Here is a 26,214-nt window from a genome sequence, read left to right as displayed (position 1 = left end):
CTATCAGATCTATCTATTTGTGTACGTTTTGAGAAAGGATTATATTTTTCTTATTCCTGTCTTTAGAAATCAGCTTTTTTACATTTCTCCTTTCAGAAAATGGATGCTATCTTCCTGAAAAAACCATCAAGCAAAAGTAATCTGTATATTTTGTCTTATCATCATTTAGGGCAGTTTAAGACTTAACAAACCGGAAATTATTAAGCTGTTAGGTTCTTTCAGGTTAAGACTTGCTTTTTCTGAACACCCTTAGGTGAAAATCTTTTCATTATTACTGAAAACATGTTAAAATAATTTAAAAAAATAAAAAAAATTATAATAAAAGAAACCATGCAAAACCCATCCCAGAAAAAGTGTTTTTATCATACAAGTGTTAATTATTTTTCCCAAATCAGTAATTCATAACAATATAGTTTTACATCAAATTCATGTGCAACTTTAGATTTGTAGCAAAGACATTAAAAAGAGCCTTTGTTTCACTATTAAAACACAGAATTGACACTTTTTGCAAAATACGTAAATTTCAGAAACCTCTAATGCATACACACCATTGTTTTCATAGCACTTGTGCACATTTGAAGCACTGAGGAACTGAAGTGATTCAAACTAAAGTTTACAGTTTTCACATTTATCAAGTTTAGAATAGCAAATTAATAAGGAAATTGGCACTGTCTTGCCACTCCCAATGTATGCAAAATTAACTTGCAAAAGGTCTCTCTCTTAAGCCAGGAAACAGAATTACTATGTGTAACTTTACCAGGTTCAACATGCATGTCTGTCCTGCACTTAAAGAAGTGTTAAATACATAAGATGTAAACTGAAGCTAAATACTGGCTTTTCTTTGCCTGTCTGGCCTGTGAAGAAATCTATGACACTGTATTATTATGCAAAAAAGTGCAAGTATGTCACATAAAGTCCTTGAAAAAAGTCAATAAAGGCATGGATAAAGATTTTCCCTACACAATTATAATCCACTCTTTTGACTAGATACCTGAAAATTCAGTTACTAAGTATTATCACTACTTTTTATTTTTTTCTATGAGACCAATCCAAACTACATCAATGGGAAAAACAATGCCAATATACTAAGTTGAGTTGTCTTGGGGCTGGGAAAGACAGGCAAGAGTAATCAAATCTCTAAGTCCCAACTTTCATCAGAGGAGGTGTACATGTGAGGCTCATATCTGTGTGTCAGTTACACTCTGGTAAAACAAGGAAGGTAACAGCAGCTGACCCTGGAGGATTTATGGTCAAAATTAGTTCAGTATTTGAAATAGTTCAGTACTGTACTGAAAATCACTATAAAAAAAGGTTCAAGAAAAAATTTATATTTTGTCATTCACAGTGTGATTTCAGGTGGGGAAATGAAGAAGCACACTGATTGGGAAGAAAGTATTTATGAAACTTCTCTCACACGGCTAACATTTCCCACCTTACAGAATGAAGCCAGCATTTTGAAGGAAAGATGAAAAGGATAGTAATAACAAAGTGTAGTGTATTTTGTATGATCATTTTGTTATGGAATCTAGATCATATTTCTCCTAATGAGATTTTTATTTATGTTCCCGTGTTCTTTGCTCCTTGTTGTTGTAGCCTGAAAATTAAGTATATTATTAGAAAGTGTTAGACACAGAATTTATGTATTTTAGACTAAGCATTTTAAAAGGACTTAAAAAAGGACTTGGTGGAACTAAACAATTCAATTTCCTGTGAACAACACTGCCTTTCTAAATTGTTCTATATTTTAATGGGCAAGCTAATATGAAGGTAAAAGGAGAGTTATTGATGTTATAACCTAATCATTTTAGATTAGATTAGATTAGATTACATTACATTCTGATAGCTCACTGGTAGTTTCATATATGGTTCTTGAAGAACATGCCTTCTAATGACCTATCATGAGAAAAATAATCTGAGGAGAAAAAACGTTTCCTTTATAAAATGTTAGGTATTATAAATGTTAAAATTAAGTAGTACAACTAACTCCTGAATGTTTCTGTTAATAATGGATTTTAATGTATCATTTTTGTCATTGCACATATTAAAAGACTTATTAACACTAATTTACTCAGTTTTAGTGACAAGTTATGATTTTCGGGTATGGGATCTATACTTAATTACAGAACCTAATCTTATAAAATAAAGTGTCTTATGGTTGGTTTGGGGTTTTTTTTCTACATTTGTAGGCTGCAGGAACATGAAAAATATTATATATTTTTATTTATTAATTTTCATTCCAAAAGAACTGATGTTTAGACAAGAATAGCAATATACTTGTGGTTATACCCTTCCTGCATATCTCACAGCGCCTGTATACTTAAGGTGTTTTATCAAATATTTAAAAAATATACTTGTACCTTCAAACAGTTCATAATTTCATAAAGTTTGGCTATCTGTGTATGCGGGAAAAGTATACTGAAGCATACATTACTAGATTCCAAAAGTCTTAATATTATTCCAAATATAAACAGTTTAGTATTTGCAAATACTTCTAACAGTCACACCAATCCTGTCTGTCCTCTTGAAAAAGGCAGGTTAAGTTGTTAAAGAGCTCCCTCATAAGATTAAACTGTTCAATACTAATTAATCTGAGCCTCACCTAAATCAGACATAACTCATAGCTTTGATCAAAAGAGCCAGAAGTATTATGTTATATTTTAAGTTTTTACACAAATAAATATACACTTAGATAGATATGTAAATGTATGTACATTTTACCTTGATTAGCTAAAAGATTGGGCTAAGTTTTAGACAGACTACTTAAATGCAGTAGTTTAATATTGTAAAAAAAGGATTTCTAACCTACCTGTATATATCCATGGCATGCAGGTAATGTGCTCGAAAAATAAAATTTTTAGACACTGTATCTATTTTTTGGAAACGTTTCAGTCACTACCATTACAATATAGATAAAAGACAGATTACACTTAAATGTCAGTCGTTTCTCAATATTGAGTGTTACTAACCAATTTTATCACCAGAAATTCTACTAGCTCCCTCTGAAACACATCATCATCATCATGGTGGAATAAACTGGTTTGGTGGGAAGGTTTTAGAAAATAGTCATGATTTAATGTGGGTCTACTCGTCAAAATAGCAGATTGCTTTCTGAAGAAAAAAAAAAAAAGATAGCCAAAGGAGAACTTCAATGTAAAGCAGGCATGCATACATAAATAGCAACTTAGAACTGAAGCACTGTAACACTTCTACAGCACTATAAAACCACATTATCATAATTAATACTCTTGGTGTTCTCTGGCCCTAAAGTCACATACAGACAAGCAAGGTGAGCATAGTTGCCTATAAATTTTTTGCAAGTCCTTCAGTAAACCAAGATGGATTTCAATTAAAGAACCACATTGTCATACCTCATACAAAACAAGTAATCTTATCCCAGAAAATTTTATCTACCCTAAAAATTTCATTAACAACTCCTACCTTTTATAGGTTTTATGCAGTAACAGATATATCTGGGATCCTAAACAACAGTGTGGAACAGTGTGCAAGCTGCAGATAATAAAAATGCTAAAACATTCTTTACCAAGAAAAGGTGAAACGCACTTTTACAAATACTATCAGGTTAAACCTCTCAAACTAGAAGAAGGATTTCCAGCATCTCTATCAGAAACTAAAGGACTTACTTCACAGACAGTCAGATTTCAAGTGCTTAAAACAAAAATTAAAATAATTACCTGAAATTCTGGTATGGTAGACTTTCTGACACCCTTCCTCTTCTTTGTGATTGCTTTTTTAGATAGTGATTTTTTTCCTTGTAAGATTAAAAGAGAAAAGCTTCATAATGCTGTTTGTTGTACTTAATTAATACAACCAAGCTATATACAGACTTGAAAGTTAAACTGTAACTAACAGACGGCTTACAGTAATTCATGTAAACATGATGAATTAGAACTAGGCTCAGTAAAAGCAAACATTAAACACGTATCTGTGTAGTGCAGTCTTTTGGGGTTGGAGGAAGGAAAAAAAAGAAAAAAAAGAATAAACAAGAAGAAAAGGAATAAACCCTTTACAATTCTAATAACATGGCATCCAAAAATTTCAGTCATAAAGGAAACATTCACACCACTCTTCTGAAAGGAGTGAAATCCAGAACTTACTGCACAAACTTAAGAAATATAGCATCTTACCTGAAGATTTGTTCTCTGACACTGTAAAGTGAATCACACATTAGGATCTGGGATCTCTGCACCGTACAGTAAAAAGATACCCTCAAAGCACAAGCAATATCTAGAAATGCCTGACTGAACATACTGAAGTTACCAATGAAATCAGATTATTGATTTGTTTTTTCCAGCAACAGCAGAACTTAACAGTTTTAGAAGAAAGCAAATGCCTTCCTATAATGCAGTTTACACTCACCTATGCTATATAAGAACATGGATGTACCAAAACATGCCTTGGAAGGTAAGGCAGGTACTTTACTGTCTAGAATGTCAGAGCTCTGACATACATTTCTCAAATCAAGTAGTTATGTCACTAAGCAATATATGCAAGACAGGAGTTTCTTATATGGTTATTTCTACATTCATATGGTAAATTGAAATAAGACCGCTTTTAACTTGTTCACTCAGACCAGACCATCACTCTAACATTATTACTGTGTTCACATGTGGGAGTCTTAAAAAAGAATTAAAACCCTTAAACAAAAAAAGAACTTGAAAAAAAAAGTAATTTTTTGTCAACTAGCATAATTACAGGCACTTGGTAATAACACAAGCACAGGTACATTCAATATTTATATTAATGAAAATATTGGCAAATAATGCATTTAAATTCTTCTTAACACATGTTTTCTTGTGTGGGCAAATGCATATGTACATACACATACATCTATTTCTAGGCATCTATTCTATAGGTGCCTGGGCATCTATATTTTCAGTTTATTATACTGTGAGTTTCCTGAACATCTTACCTGACTCTGAAATAAACACATTTAAGGGACAAGGCACAGGGCTTGAAGAATCTAGATCTGAAACTCCACATAAAATCAAACTATACAAAAATCACTAAATCAGCCTAGATTTGAAACTCCCCATACTGAACACATTAAAAAATTTAAAGAGCCCTCAATTACCAAAAATAAACACTTACAGATTTCACACTAGAGAACAAGTGATAAAACAGAGAGGCATGTTTATTAGAACAACAACCCAAAGGTCTTGACAAGAGGCAAATAAGTCACCATTTTTGTTATGTAGTTTATGGATACAGTTGCATTGAAAACATAATTGCTACTACTGAGAACATTGCTGTCCATTTACTGAACTAAAGAAGACACTTATAACCTTTCTTGACAAACTGACTCAAAAAGAAGTCTAGTCGTATCGTGGTTCCTTGTAATAGTCCTGTAAAAAATGTTATTTGGAAAGAATATGAAAAGATTTTTAGAAAGGGCAGCTAGACTGCCTTGCTTCCTTACAAAAAGGAAGATTTGATTATGTTTAAAACGAAATTTTCACTTTACTTGAATATTGTAACGTACTTTTCAACAAATGCTTACTTGAAAATTTTCAGCATGTGGTGCAGTATGATTTATGATGCAGTGTACTTCAAAAAATAAGTTAACAGAAATACTCTCTCTCTTTTCCCCAACATATCCTTGTGACAAAAGAGATAAAAAACTGTTAGAAAAAATTATAAACAATTAAAAAAACAAATAAAATAAAAATTTCTTCCTTTGCATCAGCATCTAAAAAGTACGAAGTAGGAAAGATATGGGGTAACAGAGAGACCAAGAATTAAAAGAAACTGTCTAGAAGCACAAGGAAAATGAGCCTTACCTCCTGTGTAAAGTGGATCAAGGAAAAAAAAAGTTAAAAATAGAGTATGACATATGGGTTATCACAAAGCATGCCTGTTGGAATACATGCACCAAAAGACCTACACAATTCCCAGGCTGGCATCTGCCCCGAGCTAAGCATATATCTGTACAGAGAAGCACTACAGTCTTTTTCACATTTTTTGACACCAGATATCCTATGGTGCAGGCGTTTTTGGCTACCACATATAAAAAATTAAGAAAACACTACAGATAGTTGCACAATGGGAGAGAATTAATACATACAGCAAACTACTTATCACAAATTCATCTTCTACCCTAGTAACTTCCTCATAAAATACAAAACTGATGTAAAAAGAAGTTGTACCAGTAGCATTGATAATCTTTTCCTTTTAAGAAAGCTTGTATCTGTTTTTCCCAAAATAGTATTTCTCAACTTCAAACATCTGCAAACAATGGTAACAGGAAACTATTCTTTCACAATCAGCATTTAGCTAATAATCCATATGTATTATGTAGGTGGAAAATATTATAAAACAGTGTTTAAAAACAGAGCTTTGTAACCCAGAGGTGTGCTGGTTTTGTGGATTACCATCCAGCATCCAGACTTGGAACTTTGTAACACACTACCTTGTCTCTATGTATGATTGGCTCTACCACATCTGGCTACTAACCCTGTCTGGGGATAACAAAATCCCCAAGAGGTTGAACCAGTATCAGCTGGGAGAGGCAACTTCTCAAATCACTCCACTGAGGTCTGCTAGGGATATTTTGCCCATAATCACAGGTAAAGTAACTATTTCAAATGGTTTATAATAATTCCTTAGCAGATAATGTTTTTGACAGCAGCCAGATCTCAGTGCACTGTACATTTCAGAGCATACTCAATGTACAAATATATTTAATTGCTGACCAGTTAGAAAAACTTAGAAAAACCTAAGATAATGAAAATAAATATTTCTAATAAGGAATCTCTTTACCTCACCTATTCAATTCAACACAGCCTGCTTCCTTCCCATGCCTCCAGATTCCACCTTTTACTAGTCATATTTTATAAAGCATGTAGCAGGAGTTCTACACACAGACAAAATAATACAGCAATTTCAGTACAAAAATTTTTAGAGAGGGAAGGGTTCCACAGTGGTTCAATAAACAGATTTCCATCTTTAGAGATCTTCAAGTTACATCTGACCTGCTCTGGTATTTGTCTCAGTTCTGCTCCAAACAAGGAATCAGAGCAGATGACCTCCATATGTTTCCTCCAACCAGCATTTCTACAGTTTGTGACTTTTTAAAAAAAGACTGCCTTGCACAGTATACATATATTAGCAACAAATACAGAGGAATCACTAACTCAGGACTGCACTGCTCAGAAGGAAGACAAACCAGACAATGCTTTTCTCCAACCAATTTTGTTACACTTCTCCATAATCATGTAAGACTGAAATGAGAAAAACACTCTCCATCAAAACAAATGAGTTTCCGAAACTAAACCAAGAAGTCCAAAGAAAATCATGATCCTGAAACAGCTGAAGAGGCATTCTCCTTCAACAGCTGAAGTACATGAAAGCTGTTGTTAGCCCTACCACCTTGAGGCACTAACAGTGCCATCCAGCAATAGCTATAACACTAAATTATGTTTACTCAGACAAGTGTTTGATAAATATTTTATAAATACTGATAAATAAATACTGATTTGTTCTTAATCCTTTTCCACTATTGAGCAATACTTGTGATAAAGATTAAAGTTTTACTTCTTTTTGATACAAAGTTCAATTTCAAATATAGTTAACACTTCAGAAAAAGAAAGTGCTTTATTTATTGCCAGGATTATAAAATAACATTACTAGATTAAAAAAAAAATCAACTGGTTTGTATTCAAACATACACAACAAAACTATATTGAAAAATATACTTTGCTGCAAATGGCACTGTTCTAAAGCTAGGAACTGTCTGCCTATACTACTGCTGTGTAACTTTACATTCACTCACAAACAGTTTACTATGCCACAATTACTAATTATGTCTCCACACTGCCTTTTCCAACAGGCTCCACATCTCAGTTTGGTTTCAGCTCAGAGGAGAAGAGATTGAGACACCATACCTCAAATGGAAGTTGTAACTAGCATCCCTTTTCCCCTCCTACACTGCAGGAGAGGATGAGCTGTTTTTATACCACCTCCAATACTCACAGCTAAGCCAATTCTGATGCTAGAGAGTGGACAACTACAGACATCCCAGGTCAGATTCTTTTCATGTTCAGTAAATGAATCAGGACTATACAACAAATACAGAGTACTTTTCTTTCTCTACCAGAGAATAAAGGGGAAATACACAATTACTTTATTCTTTAAGCAAACTACGACAAAGCTTATCCTAATTTAAACTATAATTCAATTACCTGTGGATATAAACCAAAATTATTTATTGAAGTAAAATTTCTCTCCAATAACATGTGACCAACCTATGCCTACAGTTGGCAGCATCAGAGCCCAAAAACTCAATTTGCACATTTTCTCACTTTACCTGCTGAAACAAACTACTTGCATATTAAATTGAAACACAAGCACTGTCAAAATGCATACACTCTGCAGGAAAGAACAGAGCAGTTGTGTAACATTTTAGCTATCACACCATCGTTTTGGCTGAATGAAAACAAACCTCTCTTGCAGCAGAAATGCAGCAAAACACAGGTTTTCCACAGTAAACTTACTTAAGCCACCCTGTACTCATCTGCCAAAAAAGCTGAAAACTCTGTTCAGCAGACACAAGCAGCATTCACTTGGATACTGCCTTGTCCACCTAGTGTTAGGTGCTTGAAGGACAATGAGGGCAGAAACCTATATAGTGAGTATCAGTATAAACCAATATTTGAGGTTAGTGAAAGCATTGAAGTGAACACAAAACATGCTACTCTTCATGCTTGCTTTTCTAATTTCAAAGCAAGTGAACGTCACATTAGAAAGCACTGAAATATTTTTAGTGTTTAAAACACTGTATTCCAGGTTTCATGTATGATTCAGTCTCAAACTAAAGACAGCGCTTTATATAACAAAGTAAACCTAAACCAAAATAAATGGGTAACATAATTTCTTACATCACTGCTTCTTAAGAAGCTAATTAATGCTGAATTAATGGTGACCACAATAGGTAAGGCAGAAGAAATATCACTTCTCTGAATCAATACTGTTTTTAGTTAACTTCTATTTTAGTCTCAACTACAAATCCCAAGAGATTGGATTATTTTGTACTTATGACTCATAGTTAAGAGGTGGGTTTTATTGATTCTCCTTCTACATGTTTATAATTGTCATCAAGCAACTTTTTAAACAAACTCATTGCTGAAAGTAAAAAACAAATCTAGATCTATAGATCTTTCACATTTATTTCTTTTAAATAACACTAGTGCTGGAACACTTCTGTTTTAAGTTTCACAGGAAATCAACATTTTATTAACCAAGAGCCCCTTAGCTCTGTGAACATTCTTACATATTAAATTTAAGTTCAGTAGGTTCAGGAGATGTCTGGCTGCCACAGGTTTTCCTTCCAAGCCAAAACAAATTCCACAGATGTTATTACTGAACAGATGTGTAAGCAATTAACAAGGTAACATAACAACTTGAACCTGAACACTAGTTACAAGCATCCAAAAAACACACTAGGGAGGTTAGATACAACTAAAACATAAGCCTTCTCAAGTTGGTCTTGCCACCTGAGGGTGAAGGAGGGGAAACAAAAAAATAAATAATTCAGATCTCTTCTACTACTACTTTAGAAGCACAAAAATGAGACAGATAAAACACTAAGCCACAGGAATGTTGTTGACACTTGTAAATGACTTCAGCAAAAACCATTTTTTAGTTTTCTACATTGGAATCCTTTTGACTTGAAAACAGGAACGTTTTTACAGACCTAGTAAAATTTTTTGTTATATACTCTGATATTTGAGTCCTTGTGGTTTCTTGAAGAAGAAAAGTAATGTTAATCCATGCTACAAATTATAAAGTGACAACAGAGAGCAATTTTAAACAAAAACTTACTTGAATAATATATTTTTTATAAAGATGAAATTTTTACTGCATATGCAGCCAAGTCTTATTACCCCAGATGGGGCAACATCAAATACTAACTCAGTAGTATTTGCCACGGTAAAATACAGTTAAGTTAGCCCACTCCAACTGCAAGAATTTCTGTTTTCATTACATTCTAGGAGCAACTCCACTGTTCTCAAATTGAAGAATAGGCTCTATATCTTTCTGTCAACAAATCTGTAAAGACACATTTCATGCCTTTCAAAGATTTGGCAACTACTGAGGATGTCCTATTTCCTCTCTAATCTTCTAATCTTCAATCTTGCTCCGTGCTCTCAACAAGCTCTCCCTTTAGAAAATATAATATGGTACAATCTGGAAAATGAAGCATCATGATAGGGTTTTGAAGCTTCCATACTGACACAGCATATGCTTTTATACAGTCAAAAGAGCAAAACAGGTCTGGACAAGCGCCTAACAATGCTGATTTAAAGAACAATGTAAGGAAACCCTATAAAACCTCAGTGGTACACATTTTTGAAGACACTAGCACTGAAGCTTAATGAATTGTGGACCTTGTTACAACTTGGTGGAATACCCCTCAATGTTTTCAACATGATTAGCAGGCTGTTCATATCTAGAGGCTAGACAACTCTACAATAAAGCTTTTACAACACTGAAGACAAAAGTCTTCAGAAGTCTTTTGAAGATTAAACTCCCAAGGACAATAAACCAGGCCCTACAAAGCTGCTGCCAGGCCTTCTACTTCATTTCTTCACATTGAATCAACACTTGACTTCATACACAAAAAGTACCGATACTCTAAAGAAATAAAATACACTGTGAAAGGTACTTTGAGCAGTAGACTGTAATGAATCTTTCAGAGCATAGAGTTTACATCAAGGTTCTCCTAAAGTTCTGTGCTGTATTGGTGTTTTCTACACCAATTGCAATATAAAGAGATTTAACTTACTTCAACCTTTGCTTCAGGAACATCACAGTTACTTCAAGTCTCTGGTGCCTCCTATTTTCTCAACCCTACGGATGCTCTGAATTTCATCCAATCCCTGTTTCAAACATGCAATCACAGGATTCTCATACTTTTGTACTGTGCCTTGCCCTGAAACCTTTATTGTACCCCACAATTTACTTTGGCATAGCTGTCTTAGTCCAGACCCAACAAGCCTTATCACCATTGTCACAGTCCAATTCAAGATGTATAGCCTAATTTATCTAACTCCAGTAACAAAATACATTTAGAAAGGAATGCATAGCATGCAAGTTGTTTACAGAACTGCTCTCCCTGATTCTGTATTTTCACTTTATTCAGTACTACTCTGTTAATAATACTGACACAGAATGCTGCCACAGTAATAACCATCATCTTCTCTCAAAGACACAGACTCAGTAAAGTGGTTACACCTTTTCATAAATCATAAGAAAACCCTGTCATTATGGGAAAGGTCATAACATGGCTCTGTTCTCCAGTAAGTTTTCCTCACAATAGTTCTGGGAAGTTTTCAGCTAGAAAAACTGTACTACCAGGCTATATTCATGATGGGTATCACTGCTACAGCAAGCCAGGAGTGCGCAAATCATCTCAACAGAAATACAAACTGTGACTGTTACATTTAGCTGCCTGAGAGAACTAGAAGCAGGAAAAAAAAATTTTTGTTAAAAAGTAAGGAAAGGTACTCACTTTTACATTCCCGATGCTCTCTTCTACCCACTGCACTGTTTTAAGAATGTTGTAAAGAGTGATTATGGCCAGGATCAGATTTAAATCAAATGTCTTTGTGAATTCAGACCGGGTTTTACCAAATCTCTTTTTCTGTTCTACATCGTAAGGGAATTTTTAAACAGAGGATTTACATTTCAGCTGATCTTTGACAAATACTACTTAGCCTTAAACATTATAAACCATTATAGAACAATAAAGTATTAGCATGAATTGAATCCAATTGTATCCATTTCAGCCTAATAGGTACAGGATAAATGGACATTTAACATGTATCCCGTTGTTCCTATAGGAACAACAGCTCTTTCTTGCAATGCTGTAAAGTTTTAGGAAAATTTTCTCCAGCAAGGTCAAAATTTGCAATGAAGAAGTGGTCAGAATTAAGATGGAAAATGCCTCAACATTTTAAGAGATAAAGGACAACAGTTCTACAAACTAAAGAGGCCTTGTTTGCAATTTGGGTTATTATTCACTTTGCTTGGTTTTAAGAAAAATGAAAACAGTGACACTTTTGGAGAGCTAGCAGTAGTGCAACTGAACGTAAAATACATTAGTTTTGCCGTATACGGCATATATGAACTTCAGCTGCAACTTTTAAAATTTCTGTTGAGATGTGGGCATTGAAATTTTTTGGAAGGAGGAATTTGTGACTTAAATGGTAAGACAGTTTGTTGGATATTATGCACAAATATTTGGGATCTAAATATTACTTGTTTCCTTAGATTTAAAATTGAACTTCTAGTAAAATGCACTGACATCAAATCTTGGAATTTTCTTGCCCTTTAGAAGACATTTTGCTGTTATTCAAATTTTTCATTTTGACTTTCCACATTTCAGATGAAATCCAGTACTTATCTGTCAGTTTACACTGTTCTGAAAAGTAGCTTGTCACTTTGAAAAATATAATTTTTGAAGCAGTCTGCTAAAATCTAGCACAGATAGCTTAGCCCAGGACTCAACAGAATGAAGCTTTTATGGTGTTTCATATGACATCAAAAATACTACAGCTACCTGACAATTTGAACTGACTTAAAGACTTTGAAAACTTTACTGTTTTCAAATAGCTTTAAAATTTTCCAGTGAGTTAACTGAAATCTGGATTGTATATCACCTACCTGAAACACTTAGCTAGATGCTGCCCAAATCTGTAAAAAGAATGCCATCAGCATAAACTCTGTATCTCAGTTGCTGGATTCAGTAATCAGGCCCACAGTTAAAGCAGTACTGCTTGGTGACCTAAGACTGCACAGTTCCAGTATGAATGACTTTAGATTCATGATCTCATATAATTACTCTGTATTTCTTCATAATTTGGATAAGGTAATATTACCAGAAAGGGGAGAAACATTTCCACAATTGCTCTAATGTAAGACACCACAAAATGGCTTCAGGTGATGCTCTCTGATGCTAACCAGTCAGTAACATTCATTCTTCTAAATATTTTTTGCAACAAACAACCTCTCCTAATGTATTATGTTCTCTAAATTCTGCAAATGAATCACGGTTCAATCAGCCGATGAGCCTGTTTTACATACTTTATATGGGAAACTTTCACTCTAAAATTAACAACCGGAATGTCTAATGCAATAAGGCTGTCCTGTTTCACAAAATAAAATATAGACTTATTAGCTAAAAACACAACCTAGAAATCAGTATCCTCCTAAGTTTTACTACAGGTAAAAACTGTCAACTTACCAGATTTGTGCTTCTTGTGTTTTGCTTTCTTTTTAATTATAAACAACTTGTTCTGGAGCTCAGATTTATAAGATTTGAATGGATGAAGATGAATCTCACGTTTTCTTTGCAGGTCATCAAGTTTTCTCTGTAGATTTTCATTTAGAATATCCTTCAACTTCTTTTTTTTCTTTTTCTTCTTTTTTGCTAGTATCTTATTTAGTTTCTTATTATTTCGCAGTGAGTTCTCTAGCACTGTTTCTTTAGCAGATTCATGGTAACTGGTGTCTTGGTAATCATTGTAAGCGCCATTGACATGCACCTGGCAAGCTTTCAGTGTGTTCTCCTTGAAGGGACTCATATCAGACCTTAGTCTGGCCATTTCAGCATAACCTTGTCCATTCTCCCCATCCGCTATTTCTCTTGAACTAGAGTCACCACCCACACCAACAATCTCTCCTGAAGTAATCAAATTCCTCAAGTTCTCTTTATAACAAACAGTTTTCTTGATGTCACAGACTCTTGAGTCTTTGATTTCACAGTTTATCTCCCCGGTAGGGATTCTAAAGGTGCCTAAATGTAGGTTTTTTTCTGGACAGACAACAACAGAGTCCATACTTTTCTCTACTTCTGTCTTGGAAGGATGTAGCAGTTCTCTACCAGCAGAACTGACCTCCCCATTGCTTTTGGCTACATATTCATGTTTTACTCTTTCTGATTTAATACGTGGTACTTTTTTAACTTTGATGGGAAGAGATGGAAATTCAGGAGCCTGAAAAGGTTTTTGTTTGTAAATCCGAACATCCGCACCACAGAACTGTGGAAAATGAACATATGCATTCTCCAAGCAGTCATAACCAAGAATTACTTCTCTGCATTCATGGATAGGCTGACCTAGCACTGCATCCTGAACATCCTTTTGTGTTTCATACACAAAGTCACAGAGACCTTTTAGCAGCCACACTTTTTGGTAGAATGGTAGCTCATGAAATGGTTTCTCCTCCAAAGGATTAACTTCTCCGAGCACTTTGAAAAACTGGGGACATAAGCCAAGTTTTTCTGCAGCGCCATTAGGATTGTCGGTCTGCCCTACAACAGTATACCAGTGTTGTACTTTCTTTCTCAGTGCTGCTTCCCAAGTCCTGTAAGAAAACGTCGGCCTGCGGTGTAACGTAGATCTGCGATGAGGAGGACTTAACAAAGAAGTCATTATTTTAGATAAAAAAACATTACACTGAGGCATCAGAAGACAGCGTTCCAATTCATAGAATACTATTTCAGGTAAATTTAAAATCTGTTGTGCTAAACAAAGAAAATGACCAATAGCTGGAATCTCCCACATCGTCTCCATCCTTGTAGGTGCTGCTTGAGCTAAAAGTGATTTTTCCCATTCTTCTATTTCTTTCTGACTGGCTTCTTCTGCTTCTTTTCTTTCTTGATCTCTCTGCCTATTAAAGAAAGTTCATGAAAATTCAGACACTGGGTGAACAAAAAAAATGAGAGAGACAAAAATCAGAGCTACAGCATGACAAACATACTTATCTTGAAGTAATGAAGAGCACAGCACATAAAATTTTAGTTCAGTTTCTCTTATTTTGCAGTACACAATGCATCACTGGACCAAAATGGGAAATTACAGTCTTTTATAATCTATCACCACCAGTTTAAAAATGGAAAAAGCCTGGCATATATCAATAGTCTGTGTGGTTTAGGTTTTTGGAGGTTTTAAAATGTATTTCCTTCCCCAGTCTCTTTGTCAGGATTAAGTATTCATCAAATTATCCATATCAAAATCTCTGAAACAAATTCCAGGTAAATCTTGCTGTCAAATGGTTGCCCTGTGGCTTGCATCACCCTCCTTGTACTTCCTTCCTCAGCACACAAGCGTACATGTCTAAGTGCTAAGTGCTTTATTTACACACATTTTCCCTCCCAGTCATAGGTGTGCTGGTTTGCAATGGTAGTTAAAAAGGAAACAAGTATTGGGATACACAAAGAATGTGATGGAAAATAACACCAGAAATAAAATGTCATTACATTAATGAATGGTTTGCCCTCACCTGAAAAAATGTATTCAGTTCTGGTCCCCCTATCTAAAAAAAGGATAGAGCAGAAATAATGTGTATTCAGAGAAAGAGGTTATCAGTAATCAAAGGCCTGTAAAAAAGTTCTGAATAATCTGGAGGTCCACACAAAACACCAGCAAGAGGAAACATGACAGCAATATACAAAGCTAATACAACAGACTGAGAAATTCTATTTACTTTTATTTGGAAATTCATCATGCAATTTAAGGGCAACAAGTGTTAGAAGAAATGCTTTCATTTCAGATAATCAAATCACACCTAGCTTACCATCTAACTTACTAAAATATACGATATGTTAATTCAGTTCCAAAGAGGAAAATTGGACATCTGCATGAATCACAAGAATATAAAAGTTTACCAGCCACAGAAGGGATTTTTCTTTAATGCTCCAATAGTAAACTAACGTTTTTGCCTGAAGGTGTGACCAGATTCCAAAAGATAGCATTAGGATACAGCTGTACTTACAGGAAAATTTTTTTAGAGCTCATCCTAAGCTTCTCATATGTTTTTCCCTAAAACTTCTATCACTGGTAGAAACGATGACCTGCCTACAACACTAATATGACCTGCAGAATTTCCATGTCCTTATTTCCATATTGCTAACCTCCAATTATTTTTTTTTCATACACAAGTAGCAAATAAATGGCATGTAGCCATTCAAAGCATCAATGGCTTCAAATTCAGCAAAAGAGTAATAATAAAGTAAAATCTTTCTTCTAACAACCTGAAGCTAATAGTGGCTTCTAGCTTGAAGAGCGTGTATTTGAAGCATTAACTACTGACTAGCTATCTCAACAATGTAAAAAATGTGACCAACCCAACTTAGTTCACATTTTAGTCAGCACTGGAGAAACATACCATATATATGCAAAATAACATAAAATACAGTAAGATTCTACTGAATACTTTATCTTATACAATTAAATTAAACTTCCAGTGAATTATTACTATAATTTGAACAGAACTTTTTAATACCACAAACACACATTCTTGTGACAGATTCATGTAAAGCATAAAATGTAAAAGCAAACAGATCAGTAAATTCTTAACTTCAGTATCCCAATGCAGCATTAATTTAATGATGTAAAGGATGGGATATAAAAACAAAATCCTACTTTGCAGCACAAAATCCCATTTGCCATTCCATGTGAACAAACCAATAAATTCAACAATACTACTTGCATAGGTAAAGTGAGCATTATTTTTATTCTGACTTATGTTCTATTTCAATGTGCTAATATTGCTTTGATATAATACAGAACAGAAGATAATAAATAAAAATAACTGATTTACATGTGAGACAGAGGAAGAAATGATACTAAGTAAAAAATAGTCTAAACATCAATTTCAAAGCACTTTTGGATCCCACTCCCTCCTTCATCCTAAATGTAAAACACACCTCTTAATAACCTGCTGCCTCCAAAAGGTGTGAACACTATTAATGTGGTATGGAAATAAGATTAAATATGAACATATAGTGAGATAGAACATATGTAGAAACAATAACATTTCAGTATTGTTGAGAAAAATACAAGCTGTAGGTGATCCAAAAATATCATCTTTGCAAGCAGCTTAGATTTATCATCAATTTATAATTTAAATCAAGATAGAATTCTCAAACACAATACCATAGATTCACTTCAGTCTAGATAAAATTACAATTATTATACTATTTTAAGAATGCTTTAGAAGGTTCCTTAAAAAGAAAAATATAAGTTGTTTCACTTGCAAAAAGTTTGTCTTTGTTTTTTAAACTGTTGTTTTATCACAATATCTGTTATTCCGTTCTCAGCAGACATTCAAGAGAAAATGTATATAAAAGCACACTTTCATGTCTTCATTATTGAGGTCTTCCTGCTAGAATCTTTTGGAGGGCATAGCTTTTTCCTGCAGTGTTTTTTGGGCAGTTTTTTTTTTTTGAGAGGACAGAAGGGAATGAAGAGGGGAGAGGGGATGGGGCAAGGGAGCAGGGATGGAGGAAGAAATGGGGGGTAGCCATCATTATGGCTAGGCTTTGCGAACGAAGATTTGGAAAGGGCTCTACTCACGTTTGTTACAAGTGTGCTGGTGGCTAAAAAGGCCAATATGAGATAGACACATCCAGTTGCAAAAGGCACAGCAGAAAGACTCCTTAGGTGGTGTATTCTGCAAGACACGATTCTTTCTGCGTGGTCTTTTCTCCTCGAGAGTGACCCTGCGTGCTTTCTCAAAAGCATCAGCAGCATTATAGATGGTGTGTCTCCAGACCTCCCGACTGGAGGCCGGAGTAGACCAGTTATGTTGATCAATATGGCCAAGGCTGAGATGTTGTGTCAGGGAGTCCTTGTATCTTCTCTTCGGGGCTCCTCTCTTGCGGCAGCCGGTGGCAAATTCACCATAGAGCAGGATCTTATGGAGGCGGTGGTCCTTCATCCTTGAGACGTGCCCTGCCCATCGCAGCTGTGTTCTCAGCAACATGGCCTCTATACTTGTGACAGCTGCTTGTTCTAGAACAGATGTATTGGTCACATAATCTGACCAGTGGATGTTTAGGATTGTACGGAGGCAGCGTTGATGGAAGCGCTCTAGGAGTCGCAGGTGGTGGTGATAGATGACCCATGATTCGGAACCATATAAGAGAGTAGACAGCACTATGGCTTTGTAAACACTGATCTTGGTACTTTTCTTCAAGTGTTTATTTCGCCAAACTCTTTTATGAAGCTTTCCGAAGGCACTATATGCCTTTGCTAACCTGTTGTCCATCTCTCCGTCAATCTTACCATCCGAGGAGATGAGGCTGCCTAGGTAATTAAACTGCTGGACTGATTTGAGCTCTGATTGGCCAATGGTGATGTGGGGATGATGGAAGACTTCCTGAGGTGCTGGTTGATAGAGAACTTCTGTCTTCTTTAAGCTGACTTCCAGCCCAAAGAGCTCAGCAGCATCTGCAAAGCAGGATGTTAAACGCTGCAGAGCTGCTTCTGTGTGGGCAACAAGGGCGGCGTCATCAGCATAAAGCAGCTCCCGGACAAGATGGTTTAAGGTCTTAGTGTGGGCCTTCAGTTGCCTTAGGTTGAAAAGGCTTCCATCAGTACGGTATCGAATGTAGATACCGTCCTGATCATCAAGGTCTGCCGTGGCCCTTTGGAGCATCATGCTGAAAAAGACTGTGAATAGGGTTGGAGCAAGAATGCAGCCTTGTTTCACACCATTAGTTATTAGAAAGGGCTCAGAAAGTGCATCGCCATATCTGACTTGGCCGTGCTGATCCTCATGGAGTGAGATGATCATTTTAAGGAACTTGGGGGGACAACCTAAACATTCCAAAATCTGCCACAGACCTTTCCTGCTCACAGTATCGAAAGCCTTGGTGAGATCAACAAAGGTTACATAGAGATGAGGAGGACAATCAAGGTCTTCCTGCTAGAATCTTTTGGAGGGCATAGCTTTTTCCTGCAGTGGGTTTTTTTGGGGTTTTTTTGGTGGTTTTTTTTGAGAGGATAGAAGGGAATGAAGAGGGGAAAGGGGGTGGGGCAAGGGAGCAGAGATGGAGGAAGAAATGGGGGGTGGTAAGAGAGAGACATTTGCTGTTGGACTGAGAAATTCTCTGGACATACATATTTGGCTTTTATTTCATACTTTTATTCACATTTACCATGAATATGTTTGCAGACATGTATTGTGCTTACAGTCATAACAAAACTAATCTAAGGTAAAGCTGACACTTCCAGACTAAGATCATATTCCCACAACACATGTGCAGCACTTGTTTTGCAGCTCTTAAGTGGATAAAGCCATGGCATTTCACATTAAAGCTCAGCAACCATGATCCCCAAGTAGAGATAACACCTAAAACAGAGTCCAGATGTAACTCCCACTTTTCTTATTATTTTCTCCTTTGAGACAGCAGACAGATAGCACCAGCAAACTCCTTCTCACTTGCAACAAGAGATTTCACTTGGAGGGGAGAGGAGACAATGATTAGATTTTACTTTGTTCCTTCAATTACCACTTCTAACCTACACAGGTGTTGATTCAGGTAAAAGGTCAGAGACTGGAACTCTAATGACAAGATACAGAGAACTATTTTAATTCTACCATAACTTGTTTCTACAAACTTTCTTCTAAAAAATGAAATCAAAATTTATGTACAAATTAGCAATATTACACCTCATTCTAAATTAAGTCAAGGTGTAACACTCAGAAGGTATTAAATTGGAATATGCCCGTGTAATCTTAATTCTGTATCTGTACTGGTTTACATCATATTATAACATACTCTACATTTTTCTCTAGGACCCAGGTTAATTCCATGCTAACATCCTCATAAAAATCAAAACTGACTGTATAAACATATCTTATTCCAAAATTTGCTAAACAAAATTACTAACTTGCAACCAGAATTGAACTCTTTAAATGTTCTGATGAACAAATCTGAAACTTATCCCAGGATCATGTTTTCAGAGATGGTGAAGTTCTGCCTAGCATAACTTTCAACAAACCAAAGTTATAGAGACACTTAATTCCCACTGAAATCAGTTAATTAGCTGTCATTCACCAGCGGTTTAAAAAATTTCAGTAGGAATCTACCTCTATGTTTCAGTACCTAACTAGGCAAGTATTTCGAATTAAAAAAAAAATCCCACAATTATTTATTGTTAACTGATATGTAAATTAGTATGTATATTGCTATGTAAATGTATATTAGCATGTAACCAAACAGCTGAGTAGAAACTCATAGAAACGTAATTAATAATCCAAAGAAGATGATCAATATTCTGATAATTAGAACACTTGAACAAAAGGAAAGCTTGGGAAAAAGTGCTTTTGCCACCGTACAGAAATTATTATCTGCAAAATAATGAAATCTGCTTTGCAATGACATCTCAGTTTCACATGTTGAGTGTACCATGATGAATGTGTCACTTGGGGGAAGTTGTAAAACACAGAATAAAGAAAAAATGAAACTGATTGTGCAAGAAATGGATAAATTGCAAGAAAAAGAGAACCCTCGATGAAGGATACCCATATAATGAAAACATAGGTAGAATCTGTAGGAGGATTTCCATGAAGCTAACTACAGAAAAGAAGATAAAAATCACACTTCAGGATGTTATTCCAAAATATGCAGTTAGAAAAAAGCTTGCAAAATCAATGTCAAGGATTTTGGGGGGAAAACAAACCCAAAATTTTTTAAAGGATTTATTTTTATTTTTATACATAATATACATTATTATATCTATTTGTATATTTTAGTATTTTTAATTTAATTTTAGTTTTATTTAATATTCACCATAAGATGCCTGTGCCTTACAAGAGTATCTAAATATCTAGAGCAAAGAATTAGATATAAAATTATACTTCAACAGGTAATTTCTTTAGGTATGAAGCTAAGTTTTGTAGACAGGCCCTTGCATTTATAACCTTAGTTATTTGGGACTGAAAGCATGTAACTCCTAGGCATTCTAAACTAAGATAATTACTGGCTAGAAAGTACATGCACACTGAGGGGTCTACTGGATGGCAGAAAGGGAGCTTTTTTTTATGTTCCTGACAACTCATCTGAAAGTGGGGTGAACAGCAGATGCTGCCTATCCAAATACAACTTATTGGCCAGCACAGTGCTTGCCAACTGAAATATTCAAGCCTGTAATCTTGCATTTAATTTTGAAAGTATTCCTTCTGTGCCAACCTCAATGTATCAGATTTCAAAAAAAAAAAAAAAAAAAGCAGAATAACCATTTTGTCTTCTTAACAACATAATCTATACTTTAGTAATAAGCCAAAATAAGTTTAGAAAGTTGAAATATATTTTTGAACAAAAACAGTATCCCATCTTAGTGTTGAAAGTCTGTGCATTTATATATACAACACTTCGAAAATTTATATACACTGTTATCATGTGATCTTCACTAGTAATATATTACTAGTTTTATAGGTCTTCCAATTTCCAAGCCTTTTTCATAAAATACTACTAAAAGGTACTTTTGGAACATTTTTAGTGAGTTGGGAAGCAATTGATACAGAGAGGTCCAAATTACTTTGAAAACATGGTGGGATCCACAAAAGAAGATATCTGAAGCACAATTATTTGAGTAGCTCAATAGAGTCAAAGAAATATTCGACCAGCTACTTAGTGATAGATTTTTATCGCTTCATAGTAAATGGTACAGTTCAACATTTTAGGGTGTAAAGGGACAAGCTTGCTGTGATCTTCTGTTATCACAGAATTTTCTGTAGAACCAAGCACTGTGGAGTATCCTTTGCACAGGATCTGGGACTTCTGAGTACATCCAGACACATGAATTTAACTGTTAATTACTACAGTGTTGCAGGAATAGCTCAAAACAGGTGTACGAAAGCCAAATTTTTACTTTGTCTGGTAAAATATTCCACGGACTCTATGGGTGAATTAAAATACAACCCAAATGTTTTTTTTATAACAGTTTTATCAAGTTCTGAGTTCTAGAACAAAGAACTGAGCAAAAATCAAGAGACTTTTACCAGAGAAACAATAACGCTGGTGATCTTTGCTTTTCTTTTTTTTGTGAAGTGTGATTAGAAGATGAGTGGATTAGAAAAAAGATTCACTCCTTTCTAGGAAAAAAGTACTGTCTAACAGTTAAGTCAGCCAAATAGCTTCAAATCTGTTGAAAATAAGGATTACCTGCAAAATTAGAGTGAATTGATTACATATGGGAAGAAGCCTCCAAAGCTTTGAAAAAAGCTAGAAACATTTTGCTTCCTAAAGCAAATACTGTCTTACCATCATGCTCCACCTTCAGACACAGTCACTCAAGTTACTATTAAAATATACAAATTTACAAGCTTCTTTCTCCTCAAAGTGAAACATATTAACATTAAGCACCGCCTGGAATTATACACCTCAAAATCTGACAGATTTTAATTACGCACACATTCTGAAAGTGCTCCCTAACTGACAAGCTGAAATGCCACATCAGTGAGGTAACAGCAGTGGCACTGGCAGAGATAATTTGCTTCTGGCTATCAATGAGGGAAGCAGTGACAAGATCGTGGAATTAGATGTAGTTAAGCATTCTGGTAGTTTTTAATCTAATTGTTGCATGAAAAACAGTCCAAGGACATGGGTGATAACCTGTGAATGAGCTAACAGGAAATTGCTGTGGATGTTCTTAATTAGTCTTAAAAGTTTCACAATCCTAAAATAAAAGCAGCTATAATTTAACGTAATGACTTTGTCATTATGTGGTGAATTCTATGACTTCAACAATTTTTCCAGAAGGTGGTACTAACATTTTGCTTTGCAGATGTACTGTATTGAAGTCATGAACTTAAGAGCACAAGAGCTCCATAATATTTATTTACCTAAAAAAGCCATAAGGAGCTAGCCCCTGTAGAGAACTAGGAAGACATAATTATTTAAAACTAGAACAAAACGGTTTTTCCTATTACCTCTTTTCCTCTTTTGCTCTCAGCTGCTCCTCTTGTCTTAGAACCTGAACCATCACAGACTCAAACATGCCTGTTGACAAGCCTACTAAACTGCGAGGTGTGGAACGACGTCTTGTGGAAATGCATGCTGTTCCTTTCTCATCTTCCTGCCCATAGCATCCTCTAGATGTGACAGCTAATGATGTTTTCTCTCTTAAATGCCTAGAAGAAAAAAGCAAGCCAATTCACAACTATGACTGTCCTTACCAGTGGCACTTCAATGCCTATCCTACCAACCATGGATCAAGCATATTTACTCAGACAAAAGCAGTTACCTTTTCATCTGCCAGTTTTTCCACTTTAGAAGTTCCTTCATGAAATTTTAAACCCAACATGCTAAAATGCCCTAAGTTTTCACATCAGTTAAAAATAGTGGATATTTACCTCAAGTAAACAAATATTATTTGGAGATTGAATTCTCTATATTAATCCATAAATATTTGGGGGGCAAAAAAAGGTGAATTTGTTGGTTTAGGTTGGGGAAGTGTGTGTTAAACACCAGTTTAGTGCTGTTTAAAACTACAAAAGGTGAAAGGCAAAACACTACAAATTTGGCTGCAAAGTTTCATTTCATCCTACATTGTTTCAAAATACTCCATTAGAAATGGTAGAGTTTTTCACAAACTCTGAAAAGATTTGAGGGGACAGAGGGGAAAAATCCAATCTCCGTTCAAAAGCAATCTCCATTCTAAGGTAATTTTCTGTAGCTTGTACCATCTGAGAATTATACAACTAACATTGATTGATTCCCTTGAACCACTTGAAGGGGATCATTAAGCTAAACATTGCTCTGTAATGATGCAAAAATGATTATTCCAGGAAGTAGTTCTTCAATTGCATTTTACTCATAAAATTAGGTCTGGTAAACACTTAAAACAAATTTGTCTGATCAAAAATTATAAAAGAACTTTGAGACTTCTAGATTCCATAATCCTTTCTATATATAGTTCTTAGAAATTTTTACTAAGCTAGCGCACACAGACATATTGAGTGTGTCTTTACAAATCTCTGAAGAGCTAATACAAGAGAAATTCACCGTATACTGAGGCAAGATTATTTTTAGTTTAGTATTTCCTAATATTTATTTGAAAATAACTGTGAATTTCTGAAATAATTACAAGGGCAATTTATATTTTTTTTTAGTAAATACATATATGGCTATTTAGATGACACAGTGCATAAACTGACTTCACTTTCTTACATTATTTCTTATAAAACAGCATTGTGCATTCTCAGGTCCTATCGAATGAAGTGAGTAGTCACTTAATTCAACCAAGAGCCTTCAACAAAATGCCCATCAATTCAATACAGCAGAGATGCTACAGTCACACAACATACAGAAATGAACACAGCACAGATTTTCCAAGCTGCATTTCGTTATTTATTTGCCAGCGGTAACTCTACTAAGCCAGGAATTCTGATTTTTTTTTAAACCAAGTTTTACTCAAGCAAACTAACAACATGCATGCCCCATTAGGTTTGGCTCCTTCCCTTCTCACAAACTGTCTCAAAACTGCTGTTATACAAAAACAGTTTCAAATATATTGTTGCTACATCAGAATGCATATGCTCATTCCAGTTTCAGCTGAGTTCTGCACCACGCTCCTCAAGTGTTCCTACTACACAAGCAAGGTTCTTCTTACCAGCTGGCAGGTCACGCTCTGTGTCACTAACAAGCTTAAAGCTGATGGACATGCACACCTTTACAAACTTCCTAATACTGTTCCTTCTTCACCCTCACCTTTAGCCAAAAAAAACTTTTGTTTTTTACATGCAAAACACTATGTCATTCAGGAGACTGGTGGGCCTTTCATTGTAAGAAGCCACTATGAGTTTCTGATAATGACTGAACTGTGCCTATGACAAATTCATGAGAAAGCACTTACTTCAGTCGTGATTTAAACTGGCCTTTCTACCATATAGCTCAACAGCTTTCTACGTTTCAGCTGCTTTGGCTGATAAACAAGTTCCTGCTGGGGACTCATATTTAAACTTATCACAGTTTCCATTTTGCCGTTTAAGACTACAGTATGCCAAGTACTGTCTCTCATTTTATGGGTATCAAAAAATATGCCATTTCAAAGCAGGTAACTTTGGTTCAACATTTTACTCCTACTTATTTTAAAGACAGTAAAAAATTCACAGAATGTTAAAAAAACAATTCTAAAGAGCCAGATATTCATACAGAGTTTAGGCAGCTTCACGACAGAGTAAAATAAAGAAGCATTTGACATCTTGTGTAAACAAGTGCGTCTCCATGTTCACAAAAAGCTTCTTTCAGGAGGAAAATCTTAGCCAGGAAAAGCTGTGCTCTGTTTGGCATTTTGGTTTGGAATTATTTTTGGAATATTCAGGTTTGGAATTTCCAAAGAGTTTTGAATTAAGATTTGAATACCTCACACTAGGAAACGTTCCTCACATGAAAGTATTGAGAGTTCCAGTATTCTGTTGTGGGGCTTTGTTTGGTTTGGATCGGTGTTTGTTCTCTTTTAATGGAATTTTTCACACAAAGAAACACACCCCCCTGTTCTACTTTATGTAAACAACATGCGGCAGGGAATCTACAGACTTTTCTACACCTACCGGGACAGCAGCGCCAACTTCTGCTCCAGCATCATCTCCAGCTTCTGGGCCTGTTTGGAGAGCCAGTGATCCACACCGTGCAGCCGGTAGCAAGTCTCCAGCATAAGCCGGAAGTCACACACGAAATCTGCTATCCCTGTGTACTGCCCACTGGAAAATTTCTCTTCCATCTTCAACAGCCATATTCCAGTTGGCAACTGCTGGAGGGACTGGCCGCTCTTATGGCCCGAGGGGGAGCCGGCGCCTTCTTCTCCGAAGGATGCCTGATCCGCGAGGGGCTCCAGGAACGGCGCCGTCAGAGGCCGGTACTTCTCTAGTAGGAACTCGCGCAGGATTCGGTATCCCTGCTGTAGCTCGGGACTCAGGCTCTGCTGCCAGGCGGTCTTCCCTCCGGCACCATCTCCCTCCTTGTCGGGCTCCTCCATCCCGCTCCGAAGGGCGGCGGGCCGATCCGCCGGGAGATCTCCGCCGGAGTCCGTGTCCTCCCCGCCCCGGCCGGCTCCTCGGCACCGCTCGGGCACCGCGGCGCTGCCCTTCGCCCGCCCGCCGCATCTGCACTGGCTCAGCTGCGCGACACAGACCCCGCTCAAGCCCCCGCCTCGCTGCCTGGCACGGCCCCAGCCCTGCCCCCGCACCGGGGGCGGGACCACCAGCCGCCGGGGAGCACCGCCCGGGCCTCTCGCGGCCCCGCCGCCTGGGACCCGCCGCCCTCGCCCTCAGGGCCGCCCCCCTTCTGCCCCCGCCGCCCCGCGGCGGTGGCACCGGGCGCATTCCCGGCTCCGGGGCCGCTTTCCCGCCCGCCGGCCTTCCCTTTCGCCTCCCGAGGGCGGCGGCGCTGCCGGCCCGCGCCGG

General features: G+C 36.3%; 1 protein-coding gene across 1 annotated transcript in view; it reads right to left on the bottom strand.

The window, feature by feature from the left end:
• KIAA2026 (KIAA2026 ortholog) overlaps nt 1–25,914 on the bottom strand; it is an 83,897-nt gene extending 57,983 nt beyond the window's left edge. Inside the window, 5 exon segments of the mRNA XM_008921631.3 lie at nt 3,693–3,769; nt 13,262–14,688; nt 22,741–22,941; nt 25,363–25,844; nt 25,846–25,914. Of these exon segments, the coding sequence (XP_008919879.3) occupies nt 3,693–3,769; nt 13,262–14,688; nt 22,741–22,941; nt 25,363–25,844; nt 25,846–25,914 (2,256 nt within the window).
• Between the last annotated feature and the right edge of the window lie 300 nt (nt 25,915–26,214).

Source organism: Manacus vitellinus, unplaced genomic scaffold, assembly GCF_001715985.3.
Source record: "Manacus vitellinus isolate BGI_N305 unplaced genomic scaffold, ASM171598v3 scaffold_18_pilon, whole genome shotgun sequence".
Classification (NCBI taxonomy): domain Eukaryota; kingdom Metazoa; phylum Chordata; class Aves; order Passeriformes; family Pipridae; genus Manacus; species Manacus vitellinus.
The sequence above is the reverse complement of the archived record's forward strand: the minus strand, read 5'-3'. Positions and strand labels throughout refer to the sequence as shown.